Source organism: Varanus komodoensis, unplaced genomic scaffold (genome assembly GCF_004798865.1).
Source record: "Varanus komodoensis strain SLA01 unplaced genomic scaffold, ASM479886v1 scaffold2, whole genome shotgun sequence".
NCBI classification, from domain to species: domain Eukaryota; kingdom Metazoa; phylum Chordata; class Lepidosauria; order Squamata; family Varanidae; genus Varanus; species Varanus komodoensis.
This window is the reverse complement of record NW_025335568.1, coordinates 55,282,775-55,299,740: the sequence shown is the minus strand read 5'-3', so window position 1 is coordinate 55,299,740 and position 16,966 is coordinate 55,282,775. Positions and strand designations below refer to the sequence as shown.

The window sequence follows — 16,966 nt, the reverse complement described above, 5'->3', positions numbered from 1 at the left end:
GTTAGGTGGGCAGTGGCGCGGGCTCGGGCGCAGAGGATCCAAATGGGCATGGTGGGCCAGATCCGGCCCCCGGGCCTTAGTTTGAGGACCCATGCTCTAATAAGAACAAGTGCTCCCAAGATATTAAAATTTTGGATATTTCAATGAATAGAATACATTTAAGCAGTTTGCATTTATTTATGTTTGCTTGGAAAAAATGTTTATTTGCATTTATTTGTTCTAAAAATCTGATCAAATATGAACATCTGTTATTGACATGGAAAAAATTAGAACCACACCCTCTAAATATTTGTGACACCTGGGCTACCACTCTGATATTGTCTGTTCACCAGGACAGTAACTTATTATACCTCATTTTATGCTTAAAGCCTACCTGGTATATGCCATTCATGAAATGCACTGGAATACTAAAGGGTAAGGAATGATGATAGGGATTTCTTAGAAGTGTGGAAAGAATTTCCATTCTCGATGGTCTGGCTTCTCTGTCACCATTCTGTTGTGTTCTTTCTACACAACGCTGACAGTAAATGGCATATTTCCCAAATTCGGTTCTGTGAACACAAAACAAGGGTTCATGGCATGAACTTGAAGGACTGTAGAGATTTTAACAGGTTATTTTAACATACATACATACATATATATATATATGAGACATTACAGTCTATTCTGATTTTTTTCTTTCCATCTTCCACAAAGAATGGGTACTTAAGGCAATTAAATGTTATTGGTTCATTAAAGAAAGCAATCTTACAGCTTTTAACATCTGATATTGCCAAAAGGTATACCTGGAATCTGCATTCTTTTTCAAATGAAGTTTGATGAACCAAAGGAATGGGTGCTGAGGAAGGAAGAGACCAATACAAAGTGCTAAAAGCTGCCAGGCCTGTTCAGAAAAGAAAAGTGGCATCATTGTCTAAACATACTTTTAGAATCAAATAGTTTTCAAGCACAAACAACCCTGTGACTATAGTGGGTACTGAGCAGCTAGAAATCCAAGTTTGATGAGAAGGCAAGCAACATTCTTATGCTGAAAGAGGTGAGATATGGGACAGAATGGAAGCCCTTGATTCAGAGGCAAGTGCAAGGGGAAAATTGAGATAAATTTACAAAACTAGTGTCAGGAGTGTGTTTTGCAATGTTGTATTACTAGTTATATTTTCTTTAAAACATTCTAGTTTATTTACATAGTTTGGATATCCTTTAAATGAAACCATGGATTACATATAATGGTCACCTACAGATATGAAAGTTGGCCTGCTTGTTCCTAATTTCCAAAAGTTCTTTAGTGTAGCAGCCTATTGGTGTTCGCTTTCAAAACACACACACACACACATGAAAATCCCTAACTAATATGAAGAAATTCTGAACTTTGAATAATATATACAAAACTTACAAGAAGTCATATTGGTCCTCAGAAAAAAACAGTAATTTTATTAAAACCAAATGAAATGTCACCAAATAATGACAAAGTAATTGACCTGCTTCATCATTTATAAAACTGGGATTGAGTACTAGGGCCTAGCACTGTTATGCTCATCTACTGCTTTAGTTTTGTTTCTGGCTTTTTATATATAAAGTCAGAGTTCCTTGTTATATCTGTGAATCTGACGCATGGAATTTGAGTGAAATATCAGCTAACCAACTTATTTAGTAATGTTAATAACCATAATAAAAAGTAAATTTCCAGCTGTATCAGTTGAACACAAATAGAAGTGTGCTGTGGAGTTTTCAGAGTCATTAATTGGATTGTAGAACTGACCACAGAACACATTAGCTTTTTCATTCTCAGTTTCAACTGTGGTAATATTAAGAGGTCCGCAACTATATGATTTTAGCCTTTGCAAAGTTACATGCATCCTTTGTCATGTTCCACACAGTGTATTTATAATGGAATTTGCACAATGCTAAGGAAATCAACCCTGACTTTAGGGTTAGGGTCAGATACTGAAGATGAAACTCAAATACTTTGACCACCTAATGAGAAAGAAGGACTCACTGGAGAAGTGTCTAATGCTGGGAATGACTGAAGGCAAAAGGAGAAGGGGACAACAGAGGTTGAGATGGCTAGATGGGGTCACTGGGGTGGTTGGTGTGGGCTTGGGTGGACTCCAGGGGATGGTGGAGGACAGGAGAGCCTGAAAGGATGTTGTCCATGGGGTCGTGATGAGTTGGGCATGACTTTGCAACTAAACAAACAGAAAACCCCCCCACAAACACTGGATCTCACATATGGCATTCTTCAATTAACACTAAAACATTTAGAGAACAGATGGTATTTAGGATTATCATTCTTATGGCTTTCCTGTGTTTGAGATTGTGAATGTTATATAGAGGTATTGTTTTAATATTCATTAACTATTGTCCAGACATTAATATTTCCACATTGTTGTTGTTGTTAGTTGCGAAGTTGTGTCTGACCCATCGCGACCCCATGGACAACATTCCTCCAGGCCTTCTTGTCCTCCACCATCCCCCAGAGTCCACTTAAGCTCACGCCGACTGCTTCAGTGAGTCCATCTAGCCACCTCATACTCTGCTGTCCCCTTCTTCTTTTGCCATCTATTGTTCCCAGCATTAGGCTCTTCTCCAGTGAGTCCTTCCTTCTCATTAGGTGGCCAAAGTATTTGAGTTTCATCTTCAGTATCTGGCCTTCTAAAGAGCAGTAGATCCCCGGTCCTATTTCCACATAGGAGGTAATAAACTGAAACAGAGTAAGGATAGTACATTGCACATTCTTTCATTTCAAGCATCATTTTGTGGCTTCAACACTTCTCCTTTTCTTTTCTTCTTGAAAATCAATGGGACTTAAGCCCTATATCTCTGCCTTTTTATTATGGCTGTTCACTGTACTCTTCTGATAGCACTGATAGATGCCTCTTCTGATTTCCCACAGTACATACATTCTCTTCTGATTTTCCATAGTACGTACTATGGAATGCCACCCTTGGCTGCATAGCCAGAAGTGTGGCTTCTAGATCGAGAGAGGTATTACTACCACTCTATACAACTCTGGTGTGTACAGGAAGGATATAGCCAGATTAGAGTCAGTGCAGCGTAGGGCCATAAGGTTGGTGGCCAGTTTGCAGGGGATGCCGTATGAAGCAAGAATGAGGGAACTGGGTCTCTTCAGCCTGGAGAAGAGAAGACTCAGAGGGGATATGTTGGTGACATACAGGTATGTGAGGGGATGTCACACTGAGGTGGGTAGAGAACTGTTCTCCTCTGCAGAGGAAGGCAGGATGAACTCCAACGGAGCAAAGCTCAGGGAACCAAGGTTCCATTTAGATGCCAGGAAGCAATTCCTGACAGTTAGGACCCCAAGGGTATGGAATAGGCTTCCATGGGAGGTGGTTGAGGCCCCATCGGTGAGGGTGTTCAAAGATAGGCTAGACATGCACATGGTGGGCATGTTGTGAGTGAAGCCAGGAGTCAGACTAGATGGCCCAGGAGGCCCCTTCTGACTCGCTCTGTTTCTATGTTTCTATGTACTACTATGGTGCTAGAAATGTATTAAAAGAGTTGACCAGTCAGTCCCTCAATGCAGGTATTACAGATGCAGTGCCCGTAAGTGTTCAGTACCTGAACAGGTCCTATCTGATTAGGTGGCTGCCGTCTTCTTGTCTGCTTAACTAACTGGCAACAGATTTCATTCTGAAGTTCTGGATGTGTGAGACAGACTTGCAAAGCACTTTGGGCCAAAGAAACATGATAGTCAATGGCAGGAGAGTCCACTGCAGCATTTATAAACAACTGGCAAGTCTGCAAAAATAGTAATTAATAACAAATTAAATTATATTTTGCACTTTAAGTTTCAATAAAGTTAGAAACCAATACACTTCTAACAACAACACTTGTAAGAACAAAATCTTATTCACTTTAGAGGAGGAGTAGCCTCTACATAGATCAGGAACACTGACAGGGTGCAGTCAGTTCTTTGACCTTGTATACTCTGGTAGCTGGGAGCTCATGGCAGATCCCCGTTGTCCCCTTCAGAGATTATTTCACAAAGCGCCTTCAGAGTAAGAGGTAGGACAACAAAGACTCCTCCACTAGCTCAGCTGGGATCAACTGTCAATTAGGTCTCCTCCTGCCAGAATTTCTGGAACATAGGAAGCTACCTTATATCAGGTCAGACTATTATTCATCTATCTCAGTATTTTCTACTGTGACTGGCAGTTGCCTTCTAGGGCATGTTTGAGGTCTGTCATGTTGTCTGCTACCTGAGTTTTTCACTGAAAGTGCTTGCAATTGAATCTGGAATCTCCTGAATGCAAAGCATATGCTCTATCATGGAGCTTCGCTACTTCTCATAAAAGTCCCCTCCATAAACCTCATGCAGTTCTGTGAGTGAATGTGAATATATATAACATATGAGGGGGACCCAAAAAAACCCAGGAATTATCTTCTGGAGAGTGGGCCCCTTGTAGTACAGGATTTCCCCACTAGGTGAATGTTCTAGGAACCCATCAGGGTACCCAGTGCATCAGTGTACCCAGCTGGGTTGTTGTGAGAGGCTGCGTTCAGCTTCAGTGAGGTTTTTTTGGAGACTCTTTCAACATGTTTGCCTATTTTGTGATGGCTGATTTACACAAACAGCATGCAGAGGTGAAACTTTGTTCAGCTGAGTATTCGGCAGTTTTAGACCAAAAAAGGCATGACCCTTGAGCCCCCCCCCCCACTATTCACCCGATCTCGCTCCATGTGACTTTTTTTTGTTTCTCCAGATGAAGAGAGTCCTTGAAGGGAAATGTTTTGCCCGTGTGGAAGAGATGAAACAAACAGCAGAAGCACTAAAAGGCATCAAAATCAGTAAGTTCAGATCCTGTTTTGAACAGTGGAAAAACCATCTTGATAGGTGTATTGCATCAAATGGAGAGTACTTTGAAGGTAACTGAAGTTTGAACATGTAAAAATAAATACACAATTTTTTCATAAATAAATTTCTGGGTTGTTTGCCCTCCCACCTCATATATACCTAGCTGAGCCCTTAGATCATTTTTAGCCATACTTTCTTGGGAGTCCCCACCAAAGGAAGTGAGGTAGGTGGCTACTTTCTGTAGTAGCTACTTTCTGTAGAATTTCCACTCATTCAGTTGTGGAATGAGCGGAAAGTTCCCAGGCAGGCCCCTCTGGTGCCTACATTGTGTTCTTTCTGGCATTAGATGAATATGGTATTTTCCCAGGTATGTTGGTTTTTAAATTTGTGTTGTTTTAACTCCACTACTGCATTTTAAACATTTGAACTGCTGCTACATTTCATTTTTGTATTATTTTATATGGTAGTTTTAGATTTTCTGTTGTGTTTTATGGTTTTAATTGTTGTGAATACCTAGAAAACCTTGGTTATTAGGGCGTACAGAAATGGAATAAATGAATACACTTCATGAAAGAAATGGTACCCATGAATTTGCTTATTTTCCTCTTTCTGACAGTAAGTGGGATCACTAAACATGCAAATGTCAAGGAAGAGATGAGGTGGGCTGGTAGACATAGGCAAATTAAAGACAAATAACAAAAATATGCAAATGTCATAGCAGAGCGGTAAAACTGAGAGGGAAATTACATAAAAATACCTAGCAGTGGCCATTCATTCCTGCATGTTGGTGCAAGACAGAAAATAATTTGAAAAACTGGAACCTCATTTAGGACTCTCTGCTGTCCCAAATGCAAAATTTCTCAGGACTTCTATTAAAAAGTATAAATCCATCCTAAGGCAAAGGGTGCCATGATGGGACTTTAATGGCAGTGGGACTAGTGAAATTGTGACAAGTGTCAGGGTGTTTTATTTATTTTTGCCACTTTTGCTTGGACAGCTCTGTAGCTGTTCCCAGTAACCCTGCCACCTTACAACATCAAATGTCCTGCCACCCTAAACAACTGTATTGCACATCATGGATTCTCATGGTTGCTTGTTGCAAAAATCAATCTTCACTGGAAAACTGACTCTAGGTTTGGATGCCAAGTAGGCCACCACGGAACAACCCACCCTGGCTTAGCATAAAGTATGAACTAGATCTATTTTTTGTTTAAATAAGTTACTTTATATTTCTTTTTGGATACCCTTTAAGATTTCAAGACAGATTGGGCTATAGTAAATTAAACTAATTAGCTTATAATGTTAGTTCCAGAAATAATGTATATGTTCACTGAAGCTGACTTGTGGAAAGTGATGTGTGGGAAGTTTCTGCTTTTATCTTTTCCATAAACTATCCAACCTGTTGGATAGTTTATGGAAAAATGTTAGTTTCTCAAACTGTCATTCCTTACCAGGAAACAAAAACAACCTGCAGACCTTGCTTTCTTGAGGTTTATTTTCACTACTGAAGAACTATGTATTAGCTAGGTTTGGAATGCATATTTCTTCACTAGTTTGGATTTTCATGGAAAAGACTAGCAGAAGCAAGGGTGCATGTTGATCCCTGCCTGCTTGCCTGGCCCTGATGAAATAATCCAGGAATGCTCCTTTCCTGGGTTGCTTCTCCATGCTGAAAATCATGAAACTCTGGATTATTTGGAAACAGACAACCCATAATTGGAACCCACTGGAATAGTTACTATGAACAAAGCAACAATTGGCAAACAACAACAGCCACTCCATGGAACTTTATGTAATGAGGGCTACAGTTCTATGTCTACATTAATATGCCCAGTTTAACTTAATGGGATATACTGTTGAGTAGAGATGAACAGAGAAATTATGCTCTAATTCTAAACTATCTGAAGTACAACTTATTAAAGCGGGGGAATCATTTCCAAAGAAAGAATTAACAAAGAAAAAACACAAAATGCTTTACCTTAAATAATTTTATAGCTTCTGTTTGTAAAGCCTCAGATGGGAGGGTTGTAAGAGGAGATGTAATCCCACCTTTGCTGTGGCAGAGAGTAGGATGTCTCCAAATTTGAGAAGCTGGAAGGAAAAAAAAGAACATCATTTATCTGAAGTAATGTCAGTATAACTAAAACAAAAAAAGTGTGACTGCTGAAGCTACTCAAGATTTCTGGAAACTGTAAACAAGTACTTTAAAGTTAGCACAAAAGGTAATAGGAAACCAACACTTCCTATAATGGACCACAAAATTATTATGTCCCAATGCTCAGTTCCAGAGTTCCCCAACTTGATGCCCTCCAGAAAGTTTGGGCTACAACCTCCATTATTCCTGACACTCATGTTGAATGGTCAATAGATTACTATATCTGGAGGGCATGAGGTTGGGAGGCGGTCCTCTTCCATCAAAAGGTAAAGCACAGCTTTTAGAATTTTTGCAGTAATTTTATTCCTGTAACATTCCATTTTAATGACACTGAAGGGAAATCCCTTTTTAAACATGAAACAAGTAAATACAAAAGGAGAAAAGAACACTTTGATTATCCGATAAGTGAGTACTGGCATAGATAAGAAGCTCTGAAAAGGATATATTTCATAGAATCTGAGATATATAGATTTTACACCAATATTTGCACAAAGGGTCCAGCAGGATCATTAAATATGTTGTTGCTAAATCAATTAATTTCATGTTTTCCAATGTACTTTCTTATAGCATTATTATGTGTGTAATTATTAAAATATGTGTAACAATGTAAAAATTACTATTATAGGAAATGATAAATAATGCCTCCTAAATGCTATTTATTTTTGGAGTGGCAAAAGCCCAAATAAAGTGCATGCTCATTATCTGGAATATTCAAGAACAGGAGGCTTCAGTGGGTACTGTTCTAAAGTTCCACAGGCATAACGATCACTGTCTTTTTGAGAAATGTTAATATGCTCCTGCTGCACTCCCATCTAGTAAAATCATGATGCTACTGACAATGTCAAGAGTTTAAAGCTTTGATGACTTAATTGGGCCACAGATTTTCTATCACATTTGTGACAGGTATGGTAAAATGCATTTTTAAATAAAGCCAAATAGGGATATGTGCAAACTAAAACAAAGTCTAACATCTATCAAGTTTTCATTGAGAAGGACTAGCCTACTGCTCCTGAGGTCACCCTAAACAAGCAAGAGCTATCCTGGGCACTGAGAGTTTTGAAGTGTTTCTGCAGAGATGCCCAGAAGGGCCTGATCCTGTGCACACATATATGAACAATTTAAGACTAAATGATTGAATTTATGCTTAAACTAACCATGTGCTGTGGCAGCGAATGCTGTGTAATAAGTTAATGAATGGTGGTAGAACATTGAAGGCAATGGACAAATTGGAACACAGGACTTAAGTAGACAGATTCTTTTTATACAGTGGACCAAAGGTATCCTAACTTGGGTTGCTCCTCCCAAGTGCTCCAAAAGTAAGTATGCCCCGCCCAAGAAGTCACTTTCTCTCGATGAGGCATCATTTCCCAGTTCTGGAAATTAAATGGTTCATAGGGCGAAAATATTCCGATCCATACTTGAAGTCCTGAACTGAAGGAATATGGTACAGAACACCTGAGGATGGAGGCATCATTCCCCTTGACTGACATCCTGTCAACTCAACTAGTTTGCTTTTATATTTAACTGACCCATGAAGATGTTTCCCTATAGAAGTTGATAGCTTGTTCCCTTAAACAACACCCTTGAATACGGTACAGCCAGCTAGACCACCTGAAGTTCTAGCCAATTTCTACTGTGAGTAAATTTTCAGCACTTCTATTGCTGGTTTAATTTCTTTAACTAAAATTTGGCAAATCCAGCAATAAAATTCAGCATGAACACCAAGCTTTCTATCACAAGACAAAGCTAAGGGAGCTACAGCACTTACCAAAGGGAAACCAAGTCCTGCACTTTATAAACCCTGATGAGAGAACTAAACAACTGGGCAAATCTCTTCCACTATAGGAAACCTTAACTCACGTTTCAACTATTCTGGGACTTGAAAGTGTCCTTCAAAGCATCAGAGCTTTCATCACCTGTATGGGCAGTCTTCATTCCTGAAGGACCAGGCATCTGGGAGATGCTCCCCTAGTTGTACTTTTCCCAATCCTCTGTCAATAATTCTGAGACACCAAAAGACAGAGTGGGATTGCCTCTGTCTTGGGGATTGCATGACCAGATTGATACCAGGAAGCTCCCCAGACAAAAGGCAAAATAAAATAAAGAAGGTCAGATCATGTATAAAAGAGTTTGCAGGTGGAACTCTCCTGACACCCTGCTTTGCAGAACTAGGCAGGCTCCAACCTCAGAGGTACCTTTCAACATAGGGAAAAAGAATTCCTTCCAGTGAAAAATTGGCCATGCCCCCTGGAGCGAGTGGGAGGAGCTACTCAGACTAGGATACCTCCATTCACTTTAGGAAACCAATCAGATTTTAAAAATGGCTTGGCTGCAGTACACCATCATTTTCATGACTCTCAAAACTGAGAAAAATGCTGAGAAAATTATGTTGCCACCAAGTATTGGCTGTAGTATGGTAGTTCACACTGATGTTTCCTCATGTAGTAGACAAGGATTTAATAGTGGCTCTGAATAAACAAGAAAAATCTGTATCTGTGATTATTTTAAAGCAAGCCTAGAATGGCATTTAATTAGGCTCTTTGAATACAACTGAAAACATGCCACGCTTAGGGTAAGTATATATTTAGATAAATATCAATTAGTATTTTGCAATAAAACTTACTGGGTTCCCCTTCAATATTTAATAATTTGCAGACAAGCTGTTCAAACTCTGTCCCAACACTTATATTTGGGCTTCCAGCAGCAACTGTCAGATGATAGAGCCAAGTGTCCTAAGATATATAACATTGTATAAGTGTATTTTACTTTTTATTAATTGATAGAAACAAATAAACTTAAACAAAACTAGCTGAAACACTTGTGGATCAATGTACTTCTAAAGACATGTTCAATTTTTTAAAAGTTTAAAAATATATTTTATATCCTGTTTAAAATAAACATAAAAAGACCTGCTTGTTGGACAACTCAAACCCAAGCATATTGCTAGAGATAATGAAAGCAAAACATGAATGACAGAAAACATACTGACCTAGTTTGTATGATCAATGTAGAGTAAACAAGCCGCAGTGGGATGTGCTCTTCAGCACAGGGAAGTGGCTTGTTTAAATTACAGAGTTCACTGCAAGCCACTTGCCAACCATCTGCCCAGGTAAAGCTGGTTGTGTCATCTGAACCTGGGTAGCATGGACTGTCAGAATGAGAAACAACCCTCAAATAATGCAACAACCCATGGGTTATTTAATAGTGGTTTTTCCTTCCAACAAGCCATGACATTGAGGTTTGGAAGATAATGACCTGCACCTGCCCAGGTGAACAGGCAAATGGTACCCAACATATGCAGCAGCTTAAACAAGCTATCACAGTTTGTTTAACCCATGGTGATCATGCGAACTGTGTGAAATAGCCTAACCTCTGGCAGGTGTGTTTGTGTATGTGAGAGCAAAGTATCAAAAAAAAAAGGAGTAAATTTGTATTAGTTTGTGGAGCATGGATCTAAGCAGTACCTAATGGCAAGTGACCTGTAGAAAACAGGAACCAAACATTTCACATTGCAGATACACAGCCCTAGAAACTCATTGCTTAGTAATCAACATTATCACCCAATTCCTGCCATATGTATCTATCCCAAAGGTTAACCAACAACTCAATCAAATTCTTAAAACTGATGAAACTCACTTAAAATAATTTTAACCTCTCTCCAGTTATTATATTCTATTTAAATACTAAACCAAGAATGAACCTAACTTCCTACTCCTTTCCTCTTCCCTGTGGCTGCAGGGAGATTGAAAGCTTCTGCTTTAGAGCCGTTGCAATTTAATGTGCTATCTAAGCCATAAACTTGGTTTATCTTAACTGTGGTTAATTGAAACAATTCATCTTCATAAACTATGGTTTCAACTAGCCATGCTTAAGCTTAGCCTAGGTTCAGACAACAATGCTATATTGGAGTTAATCTAAAATGGAAGCAAACATTTCTGAATCCTTGCAGAGGAGGAAGGGGGCAGCACACAAGCTCAAGGCTCACTATGACTAATCCTTGAAATGTTGAACTGCACTTTAGTGTCACATCTAAAGAAGTCCAGTGCTACTTAGTTTCCCATTCCATATATATACTTCTCAGTTTGTTGCATTGAACTGACTACAGCTGTGTTGTAAAAACATTGCCACCTTTTCATGTTTGGATCCTATAAGAAGATAGGTAGGACCTTGTTCTTTAGGATGGATAACAATGGTATAATGTGTTGATAACAGGCTACGACCACTGGCCTCATAATCTTCATCTGAATCACAGGACCGATCAACTTCTTCAACTTTAGCCTCCCAAAGCTTGATTTGGCCCAAAGGAAACTAGAAGTAAATAGCCAAGGTTAAAGAGGAAGCATACATGTTAGTTGGCATTAGGAAAAACTGACCAAAAACCATTTTAATTTTTAGAAAGAAAGCTGGATGATCATGACTTCAGCTCAAACTAATTTTCAAATAAATGTGGTCACAAGCTTGTTATGTTTGCTACCTTTGATAATGTGGCTGACTGCAATGCACATATGTCTAAGTAATTTTCAAATGATTTCTGAACCAAGTCTGCTGAACACAGTGCAACAGCTGTTCTAAGAACTGTGGCTTAAACCAAGATAAGGAATGGGAATTAAGGGCATAGCTAGACAGTAAAGGAGATGCATGGCTACCACCAAAATAGCAGCACACAATTGGTAAAACAAAACGCATTATGTGACATCAGCATGCTCTTTTTTCCTTTCCCTGGTCTGTTTCAGCCACCTCAGTAGAATGTGGACAGTTAAACTTAGAATGCAATGATGCAAGTTCACATTTTATTTTACCATATGCTATCAGTAAGTGAAGAGACAGGGGCATTGCGTTGCTGCATCCCAAAACACCAACCCACATCTCCTATAATCAAATTCCACCCTTAGAATCCCTTTATTAGCTCTGTCCTTTTTGTTTAATAACAAAAGTCAGAAATGCAGCATTCAAAAACAACAGATCATGGAATGAGATATGGATTGTACCAACTCCCTACATGTTTTGAGTGTCAGTTCAATTCTAATTCCTCCAGAGGCCAAAACAACATACCTTATCTTCTTGGCTGCGAAAATAATACAAAGTTTTCCCAACCAGCATACACCATACTCTCTTGGAATATCCATGTTTCACCTACAAGTGAAAAATTAAAGAATGACTAGTTTGTACATAGTTGGAAACAAAGGGAAAGACTATATTTAGGAATCAGAAAACTAAATTCAAGAAACTAAATTGGTAACTAAATTCTTTATTATTATGCTTCAATATCAACAAAATTATACTCTTCAACCCACTTTACTGGATTTCTGTAAGTTACACTGAAATCAGAGAGAAAAGAATAGGTAGATAATCAAGCAGCTAAGATATCTTTATAGTTGAAGATCAACTGGATAACCAGTTGGTACATTTAGGTCTTACTAAAAAGAAGCCAAATCCTCCCCTTGACCCACTTGTTTCCACCTCCTTCTCTTCTTCCTTTGTGGCCATGAACAAACATAATGTAGGATGTCATCCAAATCCTGAACTGTGGTTCATATTAATTACCATTAATTGAAACAAGTGATCTTCATAAACCATGGTTTGAATTTGGCTCTTTCCATTATACTGTAGTTAAAATTACACTCAGTTTGTCTGGGGTTGAATGATACAGCAAGCTATAGTTAATCTAAAAAGGAAGCAAAGGCTTCCAAACTTCTCCTTATAGCTGAACCACAAGAGGGAAGACCCCACAAGCCTGGTAGGAAGCTAGGCATCACCTTGCCCTGAATGTAGATTGAATGAATTGATTGATAAAAATGTGCTTTATATTACAAAATAGGCAGAACTTAAATATGCCAAGTTTAATTATTATTCAGAAAGTTAACTTAGTTACTGATGCATTATATTCGCAGCATGAGATACAGCTCAATATGGAACTGGCTAAAAAGTTTATATTTCAGAAATAATAGTCATACAAAACCAAACTGTTTTTGAAAGAATAGAGTGTGTTTCAATTGGCTGTAAGTTTGGGTGTTCTAGCACCATTTAGCATAATAGAGGAAGGTCTCAAATGGGCTGAGAAAAAGAAAAAAAGTGACTGAATTTCTTCCTTCACTGCAGTGTTTGAACCATACTATGTGTTTCCTGTCCCAGTTTAACTGGAACTTGAAACAGGAAACCTGTTGGAACAATGATGGAGAACTCCAACAGTATGGCTAATGGTCATGGATAATGGAGGTAGTGGTCCAACATCTGGAAGGCCAGGGGTTTCCTATTCTGTCTTAGGGCCTTGAGATACATTGCAACAATTTTTGCAAGTCTCTGTCTGTGTTAGAAATTTCCATCTGTAAATAACATGACAAAATAATCACTGATAGATCTATCCAGCTTAAGTTTGTTGAATCAACTGTCATTTTAGCTAGCAGCCACCATATCTTGTGATAAAAATTAGTTGCATAAACAATTATTTGTTGCATAAAAATGCTTATTTCTACTGAACCTACTACCAGTCATTTTCACTGAGCCACCCAAAGCTCCAATATTTTTGAAAGAATATAAACTTTATTATCAATACTTTCTACCATGTCCACATCACCCTCCACTTCTTTAGCCCTGTCTCACATAGAAAGTGAGCCAATTCCCTAATAATTTGAGCTTGCATTTTCTACACTCTCTCCAGCTATAGGATATCTGTTTTGAGAATGAACAAGGAAAAATATATAGGTTTGTAATGATATATTTACATTTTCATAGTGGCATTGACATTATACTTGCTGCTTTATTGCCAAATATGTCCTAGTAATTTCTACTGTTACATTCTTTTCTTTAAATCAAGCATTTCTTCCCTTTGCTTTCTGTTTTTAACCAGCTGCCACCTGATCAAGAACTTCTCCACTTATCCTATGAGAGTTAGTTTTTAATAGTGGACCTTGAGAAGGAAATGCATTGAAGGGTTTTTGAAACATCAAATATATAATAGATGCTGAATCACTCTTGACTACAGAGAATTCTAAAACATATGTGAGTTCCTCAAAAAGGGTTTTTTTTCCCTTATATATGCTTAAAATGTGCACAGGACATGTAATTTCCAATGAACTGAGCCAGAATTCACAGGACAAAACACATCCCATGCACCCTTGTAGAAAACCCTACAGGGCCTTTGCTGTGTACAGCAATCCCTCCATTAGCAAGAGGAAGTTTGAGGGATGGTCATGGAAGTGCCAAACTAGTAAAAGGCAGGCCCAGATTCACTGAAGAATTCATATTCTCAAACCCTCTTTTTTCAAGGTCTGTAAACTATTAAAATAAACCTGAAACTTGATGCTAATTTTAACATCCACCATTGTCTCTAACTTTATCCCTTAAGACAGAATAGCTAATTTACAAAAATAAACACAGGATATATAAAAACAAAGTAGCAAAGTATGGATTTCTACCTTTGTAAGCAAGCCTTTCATGGCTGGTTTGACATCTGGTTGAATGAAAAGTGAACTTGCAGCCTGAACTTTAAGGACATTCTGCAGTACTTTGATCCATTCTTCTAAAATATTTGGGGAATCAGCAGTCAAGTAATAAGTTCGTTTTTCAGTAGTTAACTGCAAAGTGATAGAAGACATAACACTGAATTGTGGCAATATATATCCTCCTCCTGGTACTTATAGTGATGCATGTAAAAATACAGTCTAAGGTTAAGCTCGTTTCACCTGTAGTGAATAGGAAAGCTGTTCAGTATTTCCACTGAACAAACAACTTTGGCTACTGTAAAGTATAGAATTGAGAGCTATCACTACATCTTATGAAAATGAATTCCATAGTTCAGCTGGGTGTTGTGTGAAGAAGTACTTATTTTTATTGATCCTGAATATCCCACCAATCAACTTCATGGAATGATTCTGGGCTCTAGCATTATGAGAGAGGAAGAAAAATGACCATACATAATTTTATAGAACCCTGTCATGTTTTCTAAGCTAAACAACCCCAGGTGTTGTAACCCTTTTTCACAGGGCAGTAGCTCCAGGTCCTTGATTATTATACTTGCTTTCTCCACAGCTTTCCCAGCTCTACAAATCCCATTTAAGATGTGGTGACCAGAATTGTACACAGCATTCCAAATGTGGTCACATTTAAGGTAAATATAAGAGGAGTATGATACTGGCAGTTTTATTTATTTATTTATTTAGTGGACTTATATGCCGCCCCATTCACCTAAGCCTCGGGGTGGCTTACAAATATTAATTGTTTAATAATTAATTAATTGTATTAATTTATTAATACAATAAAATACAATTGGAGACATCCTGGCCAAAGTTGTTTTCCATTTCTTTCCTAATTGCACCTAACTTCTACATGAAACCGCTGGGAGAGGTCATCAGGAGGTGTGGGCTGCGCTAATGATACCCAGCTCTACCTCTCTTTTTCAACAAATCCAGGTGAGGCAGTGGCTGTCCTGAACCGGTGCCTGGCTGAGGTAATGGGCTGGATGAGGGCCAATAAACTGAAGCTCAATCCAGACAAGACAGAGGTCCTGTTGGTGGGTGGTTCGGGCTCCAGGGTAGGTGATTTGGACCTTGTCCTGAAAGGGGTTGCACTCCCTCTAAAAGACAGGGTCCGCAGCTTGGAAGTGCTCCTCGACCTGGAGCTGTCTTTGGAAGCTCAAGTGACTGCGGTGGCAAGGAGCGCTTTCCTTCAGTTTCGGCTGATCCATCAGCTGCGTCCCTACCTGGAGAATGATTGCCTGGCGACAGTGACACATGCATTGGTTACTTCCTGATTGGACTTCTGTAACGCGCTCTACGTGGGGCTGCCCTTGAAGACAGTCCGGATACTTCAGATGGTGCAAAATAGAGCAGCCAGGTTGTTGACAGGGACTGGGTGTTATTCTCATATAACCCCAGTCCTCCACCAGCTTCACTGGCTCCCCATTGAAGTCCAGGCTCAAGTCAAGGTGCTGGTTATCACCCACAAAGCCCTTAAAGGCTTGGGACCTGGATATCTAAAGGAATGCCTGCTTTCTTATTTGCCCTCCCGCACCTTGAGATCAGCGGCAGAGGCCCTCCTCCGGGAACCCTCCGTGAAAGATATTAAGAGGGTGAGTACCTGGAGGAGGGCTTTCTCTGTGGTGGTGCCACACTTATGGAATGTGCTTCCAAGAGGGTCCACCTGGCGCCATCGTTTTCGGCCATTTGCTTTTCGGCGCCAGGCCAAGACCTTTTTATTTAAATGATATTTTAATAATTGTTAATATTATTTATTGGTTTTAAAATTTTAGCCAGGATGAATCCAGATTTTATATGTACTTATCTGATTGTTTATTTATGATGTTGGAAGCCATCCCGAAGCTTATGCAAATGGCTTATGCATATGCATAATGGCTTATGCATACAAAAATTCCAAATAAATAAATAAATAAATAAATAACTTGGAGTTTGCTGTTTTCATAGCAGCCCCACACCGCATTGACATTTTCATCAAGATGTTCACCACAGCCCCAAGATCTCTTTCTTGGTCAGTCTTGCTAGCTCAGTTTATACCTAAAGTTGGAATTTTTTAGCCCAAAGTGGATCACCATGAGTGTGGTGGATGAAAATCAGCACATTTACTTTCTTCCATGTGCACACAACCAACCTATGGTTAACAAATAAAACAGTGTAATTAAGATCTGGGGTCCATCTCTAACTGCTAGCTCTGAGAGAGGCTTAGTAGATGGCAACAAGGAGTAGGGTTTTCTCAGTGATGTTCCCCCACAGTTATGAAACAAAGTCCTCACTGAGGCCTGCCTCATAACAACTTTAATAACCTTTTGGCACCAGGTTAGGACTGCCCCCGACAAAAAGGAATTTTATTAGTTTTATGTTATATGAAGGTATTATATCAACTGCTTGTGATTTCAATTAGTGCAAGTTATTGTAGCTTTCTAAAATTTGGTTTAAATTTGGCTTTTATGTTATTGTATTTTTATGAAGTTTTTATTGTTCTTTTATATCTTAGATTGTATTTCATTGTATTTTATCTGCTGC

At 38.9% G+C, this 16,966-nt stretch overlaps 1 protein-coding gene across 6 annotated transcripts in view; it reads right to left on the bottom strand.

Moving 5' to 3' along the window:
- The window catches only part of PLEKHH2 (pleckstrin homology, MyTH4 and FERM domain containing H2), a 74,468-nt gene that overhangs the window by 11,462 nt on the left and 46,040 nt on the right, over positions 1-16,966 (bottom strand). For all 6 annotated transcript variants that reach the window (XR_006414618.1, XM_044429370.1, XM_044429372.1 and 3 more), the window contains 8 exons: positions 14,387-14,545; positions 12,024-12,104; positions 11,100-11,279; positions 9,595-9,703; positions 6,795-6,907; positions 3,580-3,759; positions 786-883; positions 374-551 (listed from right to left, as the gene is read on the bottom strand). Coding sequence is in view for 5 of the 6 variants with exons in the window: in XM_044429370.1 (XP_044285305.1) it covers positions 374-551; positions 786-883; positions 3,580-3,759; positions 6,795-6,907; positions 9,595-9,703; positions 11,100-11,279; positions 12,024-12,104; positions 14,387-14,545 (1,098 nt within the window). In the remaining variant the exon portion in view is untranslated. The remainder of the gene's footprint in view (positions 1-373; positions 552-785; positions 884-3,579; positions 3,760-6,794; positions 6,908-9,594; positions 9,704-11,099; positions 11,280-12,023; positions 12,105-14,386; positions 14,546-16,966) is intronic.